This window comes from Grampus griseus (genome assembly GCF_964374135.1).
Source record: "Grampus griseus genome assembly, chromosome: 9".
NCBI lineage: Eukaryota > Metazoa > Chordata > Mammalia > Artiodactyla > Delphinidae > Grampus > Grampus griseus.
This window is the reverse complement of record NC_139003.1, coordinates 49,293,535-49,306,298: the sequence shown is the minus strand read 5'-3', so window position 1 is coordinate 49,306,298 and position 12,764 is coordinate 49,293,535. Positions and strand designations below refer to the sequence as shown.

Here is a 12,764-nt window from a genome sequence, read left to right as displayed (position 1 = left end):
CTCTCCGTCTGACTTATTTCACTAAGCATAATACCTTCTGAGTCCATCCATGTTATTACAAATGGCAAAATTTCATTCTTTTTTTATGGCTGAGTTGTACATTTATTGGAGAACTTTCCTTCTCCTCCCACTCTGATGTAAGTGAAACCCGGGGTTGTCTTGTTTGTTGCCCCATCTCCAATGTCTGCAACAGCGCCTGGTCTTTCATAGGTTGATGAATTAGGCAGGGCTGCCCATCTACACCGGGATGAGAAGAACCTGAGCTTGCTTGTTGGGGAAGGAGAAGGGACTAATGAAAAGAAAGAAGCTGTAGTTATTAAGGGGGTGGAATAATTGATGGGCTGAGGTCTTGGAGGAGGTCAGGGAGATAAGATCATGAAGACAGGAGAGAGCTTGATGCTTTTCTTTGAGACTAAGGGAAGTGGGTGAATATATGGGTAGATTTCAAGGCGGCAGAGGATCAAGATGAAGATTGTAAACCTGATGGTCTTACTATCTGATGAAGTGGGAGATACAGTTATCAGATGATAGAGGAGTAGACTGGGAGGAGGAAGGAGGCTGGGTATGAGAGATAATGGTCTGAAGCTGCTGGATGAGTGGAAAGACCCCTGAACCCTGGAGGGCCGCCCTTAGGCTGGAACTCAGAACCTGGTGATGGAGCCTCTCACAGAACGACTGGATTTTTCTTCAGTATTGGACAGGACAAGAGAGAAAGTGGAGGAGGCAGAGGCTATGTTGATCCATGTTTGGGGGACTGGCAGGTAGAAGGAGCTATGTGTCAATGGAGCAGGAAAAAAAGGATGCTGGAGGGGGGAGGATAATTGAATGGTAGAAGGAAGTGAAGTCCAGAGGGAGAATAAGAAGGGTAGGATCAAAAGTTCTGGTGGCTTTTCATTCAAATGGAAGAGCAGATTGGGTGAGAATGAGGAAGTGAGAAAACGAAGGGTGGGCAGGTGGTGGTCAGAGGGGACTTTTTAGTTTTCCATTTCAAAGAACAGTTCCTGGTTGGGATGTAGCCACATGGTAAATACATTGTTGGTAAACAAAGTGTTAGGTCACAGGAGTGAAGGAGAACAGGCTAAGGTGAGACCAGGGAATGTTAGGTCATTCTGTGAATGAGGTCCTCCTTGGAGGGATCACGAAAAAGTGGGGAGGAACACACAGAGGAGGTCCCTAAAAATGTAGAAATGAAGAGCAGGAGCCTGGAGAGAAGGAATTGATGCTAGGAAGTGAGGAGAAGGGAGTTCGTTGGTCCCATGCCTAGGTTCTGGGTACTTCTTGGTAGGTTATTGTCTGGAGATAACAGTGACCAGGGAAATTTGGTTTCTCCTGGTCCTGAAAAACAGGAGTGCTGAGGAAATGAGCAGCTTTGACTTGGAGGGTTACCATGGAAGGGGAAGGTGGAAGAACCAGGACCCAGCTAAGATAAAGCTGCTGAGATAAGTGCAAATGTGGGACATTTGCTGGCTCTAGACTGAGGGCTCCAGGGGCATATTGGAAGGCAGGGTTAGGAGAGATGGCAGAGGGACAGGAGCCAGGTCGGGATGAGAGAACCCCAGGGGAGGGATGATGCCTGGAGGGCCTTCAGCTTGGCAGACATTGTGGTTGCAGGAGGAGTGACACTAGGGCCACGAATGAAGGGTTTCAGATAGTACTTTACTTTTTTTTTTAAGTGGCTTTGTTGTGATATCTGCTTACTATACAATTTCCCAATTGCAGTGTACAATTCAGTGGTTTTTAGCATATTCACAGATACGTGCAACCGTCATCACAGCCAATTTTAGAATATTTCACTACCTCATTTCACTGTCCTTTCGCTATCACCCTCTGTACCCCCAATCTCCACCCTTCCACCCACTCCACCCAAGCCCCAAGCAACCCAAATCTCTTTTCTGTCTATAGAGTTCCCTATTCTGCACTTTTCACGTGAATGGAAGTCATATAATATGTGGACTTTTGTGACTGGCTTCTCTCACTTACCATGGTGTTTTCAAGGTTTATCTCTTGTAGGATGTGTCAGTATTTCATTCTTTTTTATTGTCGGATAATACTCCATTGTATAGATATACCACACTTTGTCTATCCATTCGCCCATTACTGGACATTTGGGTTGTTTCCACTTTTTGACTATTATGAATAATGCTGCTATTTATATACCAGTTCCTCTGTGGACATATGTGCATATACCTAAGATAGAATTGCCGGGTCAAATGGTAAACTATGTTTAATTGGTTGAGAAAATGTGAGTGTTTTCCAAAGTGGCCGCACCATTTTATATATCCACCAGCAATATGTGACAGTTCCAATTTCTCTACATTCTTGCCAACATTTGTTATTATCTGACTTTTTGATTCTAGCCAGCCTAGTGGAAGTGAAGTGGTATCTCATTGTGGTTTTGATTTGCTTTCCCCAATAGCTAATGACATCAAGCATCTTTTTATGTGCTTATTGTCCGTTTGTATATCTTCCTTGGAAGAATGTCTATACAGGATCCTTTGCCCATTTTTGAATTGAGTTGTTAGTCTTTTTATTACTTTTTCCAGCTTCATTGAGGTACAGTTGACAAATTTGTGAGATATTTAAAGTGTACAACATGATAATATGTGTATACGTTGTGAAAGGATTCCCCCACTGAGTTGATTAACACATCCACCACCTCACTTATTTACCTTTTTTTTTTTTTTTGTAAGAACATTTAAATTCTACTCTCTTAGAAAATTTCAGTTATACAATACAGTGTTATCAACCATAGTCACCATGTTATACATTAGATCCTTAAGTCTTTTTATTACTGAGTTGTAAGTGTTCTTTATATATTTTGGATAGTACAAGTTCCTTATTAGATAAATGATTTGCAGATATTTTCTCCCATTCTGTGCGTTGACTTTTCACTTTCTTGATGGTATCCTTTGAAGCTCAAAAGTTTTTAATTTTTGTGTAGTCGAATTTATCTATTTTTTCTTTTATTGCTCATGCTTTTATTATATCTAAGAATCCTTTGCTAAATCCAAGGCCATGAAGATTTACCTGTTTTCTCCTAAGTCTTAATAGTTTTTGCTCTTAACATTTAGGTCTTTGATCCATTTTGAGTTAATTTTTATATATGGCATAATGTAGGGGTCCAGCTTAGTTCTTGGCTATCCTCTTGTCTCAGCACCATTTATTTTTTATTTTTTTTACATCTTTATTGGAGTATAATTGCTTTACAATGGTGTGTTAGTTTCTGCTTTATAACAAAGTGTATCAGTTATACATATACATATGTTCCCATATCTCTTCCCTCTTGCGTCTCCCTCCGAGGTGCTCCCTCGGTCACAAAGCACCGAGCTGATCTCCCTGTGCTATGCAGCTACTTCCCACTAGCTATCTATTTTACGTTTGGTAGTGTATATATGTCCATGTCACTCTCTTGCTTTGTCACAGCTTACCCTTCCCCCTCCCCATATCCTCAAGTCCATTCTCTAGTAGGTCTGTGTCTTTATTCCTGTCTTATCCCTAGGTTCTTCATGACATTTTTTTTTCTCAAATTCCATATATTTGTGTTAGCATACAGTATCTGTCTTTCTCTTTCTGACTTACTTCACTCTGTATGACAGACTCTAGGTCCATCCACCTCATTACAAATAGCTCAATTTCGTTTCTTTTTATGGCTGAGTAATATTCCATTGTATATATGTGCCACATCTTCTTTATCCATTCATCCGATGACGGACACTTAGGTTGTTTCCATCTCCGGGCTATTGTAAATAGAGCTGCAATGAACATTTTGGTACATGACTCTTTTTGAATTATGGTTTTCTCAGGGTATATGCCCAGTAGTGGGATTGCTGGGTCATATGGTAGTTCTATTTGTAGTTTTTTAAGGAACCTCCATACTGTTCTCCATAGTGGCTGTACCAATTCACATTCCCACCAACAGTGCAAGAGTGTTCCCTTTTCTCCACACCCTCTCCAGCATTTATTGTTTCTAGATTTTTTGATGATGCCCATTCTGACTGGTGTGAGATGATAGCTCATTGTAGTTTTGATGTGCATTTCTCTAATGATTAATGATGTTGAGCATCTTTCATGTGTTTGTTGGCAGTCTGTATATCTTCTTTGGAGAAATGTCTATTTAGGTCTTCTGCCCATTTTTGGATTGGGTTGTTTGTTTTTTTGTTATTGAGCTGCATGAACTGCTTATAAATTTTGGAGATTAATCCTTTGTCAGTTGCTTCATTTGCAAATATTTTCTCCCATTCTGAGGGTTGTCTTTTGGTCTTGTTTATGGTTTCCTTTGCTGTGCAAAGGCTTTGAAGTTTCTAGGTCCCATTTGTTTATTTTTGTTTTTATTTCCATTTCTCTAGGAGGTGGGTCAGAAAGGATCTTGCTGTGATTTATGTCATAGAGTGTTCTGCCTCTGTTTTCCTCTAAGAGTTTGATAGTTTCTGGCCTTACATTTAGATCTTTAATCCATTTTGAGCTTATTTTTGTGTATGGTGTTAGGGAGTGTTTTAATTTCATTCTTTTACATGTAGCTGTCCAGTTTTCCCAGCACCACTTATTGAAGAGGCTATCCTTTCTCCACTGTACATTCCAGCCTCCTTTATCAAATCCAGCACCATTTATTAAAAAGACTGTTCTTTCCCCATTGAATGGTTTTGGTACCCTTGATGAAAACAGTTGATCATAGAAATATGGGTTTATTTCTGGTCTGTCATTTCTATTCTGTTGGTCTATTTGTTTATCCTTGTGCTGGTCCCACACTGTCTTGAGTACTATTGCTTTGTAGCGAGTTTTAAAATCAGGAAGTGAGAGTCCTCCTACTTTGTTCTTCTTTTTCAGGGTTGTTTTGGCTGTTTTGGGTCCCTTGCAATTAGATGTGAATTTTAGAATCGGTTTATCAATTTGTACAAAGAATTCAGCTGGGATTCTGATCAATTGCACTGAATCTATAGATCATTTTGGGGAGAATTGCCATCTTAATAATGTTGAGTTTTCCAATCCATGAACACGGGATGTATTTCCATTTATTTAGATCTTCTTTAATTTCTTTCAACAGTGTTTTGTAGTTTTCAGAGTATACGTTTTGCACTTTTGGTAAATTTAATCCTAGGTATTTTATTCTTTTGATGCTATTCTTCAGGTAGTGTTTTGATGGGAACTTTTGTGGTAATACTTTTGCAAAGTCTTCTTATCACGTGAAGGGGTAGGGTGAGTGGAGAGTTAAAAAAAAATGTCTCTCCAACTGTTGGCTGGAGAGAGGAGCAGGGCATTTTCTGTCATTCTTTAGGAGGCTGTGTGTTTAGGTCTTTCATGGTCCTGTGGCAGGGCACTGAGGGATACATCAGACTGCAAAGAACTCCATAAACCCAAAAGCCGATGGTTTTGTGTGGTGGGGGAGGAGAGTGAGTAGCTGAAGATTGATCACTCTTGGTTAATAGGAATGCAATCCGATTGGACTAATTCACATTAATATTTAAGTTACTAATACCCCTCCCCCAACTTCTGAGACTTGTCTGCTTTTCTAAAAGGGGAAAATGAGTAGCCCAGACGCATCAGTAATAGGAGAAACTTAGTAGCATAAAAAAAGGAAGGAGACCGTTTGGGAAGTGTGAAAAATATTTTTGGATTTGATCTGGGAGGTTAAGGTTCTTGTGAGGAAAGAGGATGTGACAGCACAAGTTAGAAAGTCCGTTGTTACCTGCCTGTCTGCTCTAGCGGTCTGCTCCTCTCTCTTACATCTGCTTTTTATGGTTTTTTTCCTTCCTCTGTTTATCCTAGTTGTGTTTTGCTCTCCCCTCAGTGGCTCTCCTTAGCGTGTGTATGAAGGGAGGTGGAAGTCAGGCCCAACATGCACTTGCCTGTGTCCGGAGCATCTGTAAATCTAAGGTAGCATTTTTCCTAAATGCCACCAAAATGGTTGTGATGCTAAAATTATATATATATATATATATATATATATATATACACACATGTACACTTTTTTTTTTCTTTTTCTTGTTTCTGGATTTCAAACCCTAAATTTGTCCTAGCATCATATTCATGACCATAAATGGAACCCATTGTAGAGATTATATCATAGAGATTAGCAAGTTAGTGGTTTCATTATTTTATGTGTTATGAACCAGTATTGTTTTAGACTGCTAACCCTCTTTAATATATTTTTGTGTATGTGTGATAAATGCTGGAAAATTTTAATGGTAATTTTATTTGTCTTTCCAACATTAACTGAATTTCAGATTTCTGCTTTTTTTTTCCATTTTGGTTTTGCCTTTTTAAAGTTCTAAGATCAGATTGAGGAAGAACAGCTTGGGCCTGATTTACACGTGGTTCTGCACACCTTGCCGGCCCTCCTCAAAAGTGCATGGCTGCCCCACTTCAATCCATTCTCATGTTTTGGTGTAGCTCTTTTTTCTTTTTCTTTTTGGTTGAGCTCTTTTGATTGCACAAATTGGGATCTCCCTCAAGCTACCTCGAGTACGGGGTTGCTTATTGTAAGGACACTGTGCATGGGGACCCAGGAGACTCTGGGCACTTAAGCCACTGGGGAAGTAAGAACTCTGGGTTACGGCGCTGGCACCAGGCAGCCCTGCGGACATCAGCAGCTGAAGCGGGCTTCTGTAATTCAACTTTTCTGGTGGCCAGTTTCTTTAGTATCTCAAGAGATCTTTTATTTACGTCATGGCTTCTGTTTAAGTATAAGCTCTGGTCCCTTAGAACTCCAGTTAAGACGTCGTTATCTCTCCCTTTTCTCATCATCATTTCCTAGCTTCAGGACCCAGAGAACTGCCTAGTCTTGGTGCTTCCTAGTCTAAATGCTGGGAGGGAGCTGGTGCCCAGCCATCCCTGCTTTCCATGCCAGGCCATGCCTCAGGCACCTGGCTAACCTGTGCATGGGCCTCCCTGGAGTCTGATGCCCATCACTGATGCTGGTTCCTGTGTCCGAGGAGGGCCCCCCAGGTGCTAGAAAACAGGGCTACCTGTAGAACTACCCCTCCAGCAAGACCCTGGCCAAGAACTTCCCCCTAGGGGAGATTTGGGAGGGCTATACCAGCCCCCCCTGCCCCGCCCCTATCCCCACTACAGACCTGCAAAGGACATAGGTAGGACCGAGAGCAGGTCTGGGGAAAACTGGCACTAAATTAAACTTTGAATTTTAAATAACCCCACTGATGTCATATCCTTGTACAGATGAAAGTAAGAAGCCAGTGATTTTTTAAATTTAAGTAGAAAAATTGCTGAACATTTAGGAGGAAATGAAACAAACACTGAAAGTGAAATTAACTATTGTTTGTTTTTTTTGGAGGGGGGAATAATAAAAGTAATTGAATACATTGTTTACTATCTTTTTAAAAATATATGGTTTTCTGGGAGTTCCCTGGTGGTCCAGTGGTTAGGACTTGGTGCTTCCACTGCTGTAGGCCTGGTTGGGGAACTAAGATCCTGCATGCCGAGCCATATGGCAAAAAACCCATATATATATAGTTTCCTTTTTCTTTTCCCACTTTCTTATTGGGATGTAGTTGATTTACAATGTTTCAGGTGTACAAAGTGATTCAGTCATATATATACACACACACACACACACACACACACACACACACATTTTCAGATTCTTTTCCATTATAGGTTATTACAAGATATTGATATAGTTTCCTGTGCTATACAGTATCCTTGTTGTCTACCTATTTCATATATAGTAGTGTGTATCTGTTAATACCAAATTCCCAATTTATCCCTCCCCCCGCTTTGGTAACTGTAAGTTTGCTTTCTATGTCTGTGAGTCTATTTCTGTTTTGTAAATAAGTTCGTTTGTATCATCTTTTAAGATTCTGAATATAAGTGATATCATCATGGTTTTATTACTTTAACAAACGCATTGTAAACTTCTGGAAAAATACAGAAAAGAAGGAAATAAAACAGAAATGACCACTGTTGACTTGTCACATGTAGGCTTCGGTTCTTAAATAAATAAGTAAAGAAATAAAAACATATATAAAAAGATCACTTAATACTTCTTGAACAGTCCCTATCATTTAGTATTCTTCTGTAACATAATTTGGAATGGCTACGAGGCGGTCTCTTATGCAGCCCTACCATAATTCACTTTTCCTAGTGTACTACTTATGGACATTTAGGTTTCTATTTTATTTGATTTTTTAAATGAAAAATACTGCATTGCGAACATTCATATAAAAATTATTTGCACATGTCTGACCAGTTTTTTTACATTGAGATTCCAGATGTGGAATAATTGAGTCAAAGAACATAAGTAATTTAAAAATGCTTTCGGGGCTTCCCTGGTGGCGCAGTGGCTGAGAGTCTGCCTGCCGATGCAGGGCACACGGGTTCGTGCCCCGGTCCGGGAAGATCCCACATGCCACCGAGTGGCTGGGCCCGTGAGCCATGGCCGCTGAGCCTGCGCATCCGGAGCCTGTGCTCCGCAACGGGAGAGGCCACAACAGTGAGAGGCCCGCGTACTGCAAAATAAATAAATAAACAAAAAATGCTTTTGAAACATATGGCCAAATTGTCTTTGAGAAATATTGAAATAGCTCACATTCCTACCAGCAGCATTCAGTCTCATTTCCTGTGATGCTTGCCAGCAATGGATTTCATTGAAGAAACATTCTAATTTGATAGACAGAAATATGGCATCTCATTTTTATTTGCACTTACAGCAAGGTTAAACATTCAAAATAGATTATTGACCTTTTTATTAAAAAAATGTTACTTTTAATTGTGGTAAGAAACATAAAATTTACCATTTTGCCTGTTTTAAGCATACAGTTCAATAGTGTTGAGTATATTCACATTGTTGTGTAACAAGTCTCCAGACCTTTTTCATCTGGCAAAACTGAAACCCTATGCTCATTAAACAAGAACTCGCCATCTCCCCTTCCTCCCAGCCCTGGCAACCACCGTTCTACTTTCTGTTTCAAGGTTAGCTGGGATCAGATCTCCACACTGGTTCCTGTAAGTCTTTCAGTGAGGCAAGAATTCTCCATATCCATTATTTTGACAGGCATAGGGGCTAGCCTGGGGAATTTGGAAATCTAAACAAATGAAAAATTTTACAACCCACCAGGAGGGCATCGTTTATCAGGGGGCAGTTTCTGACTAGCGGCTTCTGTTTGCTAAATTACAGACATCTAACCTTTTCTCTCAAACCGTTCTATGGTGCTATCATTTAATCTCCTTCCCCTCATCAGTAAATGCCATGGCAAGGTCCAGTACCTGATGACATTTTCTATTGAGTTATAAAGCTAGCATCTTTTCCTATGTTTGAATCTGCATAGGAAAATCTTCCATAATGAAGTAAAAATCTTCCATAATTTATGTTTGAGTCATTATTTCTTCTGTTGAATAACAAAAATTCAACCAAGTAAAAATCTTCCATAATTTATGTTTGAGTCATTATTTCTCCTGTTGAATAACAAAAATTCAACCAAGTAGATTTAAAGATCTAATTAACATTATTGAACGATTCATGAATTGGGCAGCATCCCATCTAGCAAGTAGAGGGGAGCTCCAGAGGGCTGCAGAGAGGGAGAGGTTTTCAAAGGCAAGGCAAGCCATAAACAAACAAAAAGATTATTTCTGGCTTAGGTAACCTCCCTATGGGGGACAGAAGGAGTTACCTCATCTTCCTTTGGGGGGATCAAAAGAATGACCTAATCGGTGCTGACTTGAAAATTTCACATTTTCTAGTTGGGATTACATTCCTGGGGAAGGTTGTAATGGCAGTTTGGTTAGGTATTAAGTCTTGGTTTTGGCACAGGTGTCTCCATTTTGGGCCTGTCATTTCTTTTTTAATACTTCTGATAGAATTATTGTGTTTATTTTTAAATGATTGTTACCTGAAAAAGTGTAAAATTAATTTGTGTTCACTGGAAAAATTCAAACAATGTGGAAGTGGATGGAGTGGAAAATGAAAGTCTTCTCCCCTCTAACCACACCCCCATCCCTCTATTCAGCTTTAAAATATTAAAGCTTGACTGTGTGTTCTCTGTGATGTTTTGGAGCCAGTTTAAACTTTCAGCTTCCTATTTGTACAGTTTGACTTGGTCTCTAGCATCTCAGGTGGCCAATGCCCTGTGAGAACTGTTGAATCCTCCTGCCTCGGGTGGGGGTGGGTGAAAAGCTCAAGTCCCTTGGGGAGAATTAAATTAAAGACCCCAAATGTGAACCATTTGTCCAGCCACACAGTCATGGAGGCAGCCTCAGGCAATGGGAAGACCTGGGCTGGGAAGCAGACTGACTTGAGTTCACACTGGACTAATTGAGCTCTCTCCCTCCCTGTGTGACCTGGGGCAACCTGCTCCCTCCAGCCTTCTGTTTTCTTACCTGTAAAGTGAGGACACTCAAATCTCCCTCACAGAATGGTTGTGAAGTTTACACAAGAAAATGCAGATGTGCTTTGTTGGAGACATTCAGTCAACTGGGAGAAGGAGAAGATACAAATATTATAATGCAAGTGAGGTTCATGCCAGCAGGGACTTGCACAACACGCTGTGTAATGGGGGTGAAGAGCTGGGGCAGGAGCGGGGAAGAGGGGTGGGAGTTGGCAGGACGATCTGGAAGGGGTGGAGGCTTGGGGTCAAGGACCCACCCGATCAGTGTTTCGGCAGAATCCCAGGATGGACGTCACCCATGGCCTAGCCTTCAGCCGATGCAGGGATTCCTTCAATAACCTGAACTCTCGAGCTGCTCCTCCTTCCAGCCTCCGCCCCTTTGCACACGCCAGTCCCTCTGCTTAAAATGCCTTTCTCCTGTAGCCTTCCTGGCTAAATGACACCGCCCTTCAGGCCTCAGCTTAAGTGCCACTTTCTCAGTACAGCCTTCCCAGGCGACACTCCCCCACTTCCCCATTTAGTCTTTCCGTTCTTTCAAGAGGCTGTTCTTTCCTTTCCTTTCTGTCATTTCTATACTATATTTATGAAGTCATCTCGTAAGCTCTGAGTCTGCTCTGCCCTCCACTGTGTGTCCCACTCCTACTCCAGCACATGGCACATAAATACCGAGTGAGTGAGTGAGTGAATGAATGAATTCCCCCTTCCCCAGCTACGTCCCCAGCCTACCTTTCTAGTCTAATCCCCAGGGAGCCTCTCCGTATTAGTTTCCTGTGGCTGCCATAAGAAATTACCACAAACTTTGTGGCTTAAAACAACAGAAGTTTATTCTCTTCACCATTCCTGAGGCCAGAAATTTGAAATCAAGGTGTTGGCAGGACTGTGCTGCCTCCGTTGGCTCTAGGAGAGAAGGCTTTCTTGTTCTTCCAGCTTCTGGTGACCCCAGGTGTCCTTGGCTTGTGGCTGCATCACTCCAGTCTCTGCTTCCATCTTCACATGGCCTTCTCCTCTGTGTGTGTGGATGATTTCTTCTCTTCTGTCTCTTATAAGAAGGACACTTGTCATTGGATTTGGGGCCCACCCACCTGCAAAGACACCTTTTCCAAATAAGATCACCTTCACAGGTTCCGGAGGTTAGGATGCAGACCTACCTTTCTGGCAGCTTCCCACCTCCCATGAAGCCTTTCCCTCAGCTGAACCGGCCTGGTCCCCATCTCTGGATTGTCCATCACGCTTTTCCCCCATCCTCTGTGTATGCCACTGTCACACCTCTTCCTCCTCTTTCCGTGAACCTTGAAATTCCCCTGTGGGTCCTCTTGCTCGCTCACTCACTCTGGCTGAAAGGACCTTCCTTCCCCTTGGCAGCACAGCTCGCTCACCTCCTTCGGGAGCTCTTTCCTCTGCCTGCTCTGGGTTCTCCTCCCCGACACCCACCATGTGGGAAGCACCCACGTACTTCCTCGTATTCCCTACAGTGCCAGGGATGTTCGTGGAGACTCAGGAAATACTTGTGGATGATAATAATCATCTGGAAAGTGGGGTCAGACTTACATTATCAAAATAAAGGCAAATCGTGACCACGTAGCCATAGCCACCTTTCTGTTGTAAAATACATGTGCATACAGTGAGGGGATTCATTTTTTTTTTTTTTTTGGCAGGGAGTAGGTGTTAAGTCCAACTAGCTAAGTGGGGTTTTAAGGAACAATAGACAGTCTTAGGAACATGCAGGGCCTGGAATCAGCCGAGTGGCTGACTGCACTGACTGGAGGCTCAGAATCAAGTTTCCCATCTTCATCCCTCTTGGGGCCACACCAGCTCTTATCTGAACTCTGGAGTAGTTTAAATGTCACAGGAGTGACTTGTTCCTTGAAAGCTTGGGTTGCTGGTGAAACCGTCAGGGCTGTTCTCAGTGGTGGATCGCTGGGCACCTTTTCCATTCTCTTCACCTCACTGCCAACCAGCATCCCCTGCTGCCCCTCATGGCCCTCTGCTCCCCAACATCTCCAGCCTCCTCTGATTTCCCCAAGGCTCCAACTCCAGCCTGACCCTCCCTGGCCTTCAGTTTGAGGGCCGGTCATCATCTGGCTGTCTTGGCCTTGCCGTAGCCTAAACTCCCAATTCCCAGGTGGACCGATGTTCCCCTTGGTTGGGTCAGCAGGAGACAGGGTTAGGGGAGAAGCACAGGTATACTTTTCAGAGACTGTGGGAGGGCGGGCTCTCAGGGGGGATCTGGGTGGGAGGTCCTGAGAGGCATATCTGCTCCTGTATGGAGGTTCCAAATCACTGAGTGTTGGTATCTTATTTTTCAGATCGATCGTGTCCTGTGTTGAAGATGTTTCCAGAACAGCAGAAAGAGGTATGTCATCAGAAATCCCCAAATAGATAATCCACGTCCTTTAACTCACTACAGGTTAGTTCTTCATTCTCTGA

The 12,764-nt window shown here is 42.3% G+C and overlaps 1 protein-coding gene across 1 annotated transcript in view; it reads left to right on the top strand.

Moving 5' to 3' along the window:
• SNX10 (sorting nexin 10) overlaps positions 1 to 12,764 on the top strand; it is a 73,862-nt gene that overhangs the window by 35,436 nt on the left and 25,662 nt on the right. The window contains exon 2 of the mRNA XM_082662322.1: positions 12,644 to 12,690. Coding sequence (XP_082518448.1) covers positions 12,667 to 12,690 — 24 coding nt within the window. The 5' untranslated portion in view covers positions 12,644 to 12,666. The remainder of the gene's footprint in view (positions 1 to 12,643; positions 12,691 to 12,764) is intronic.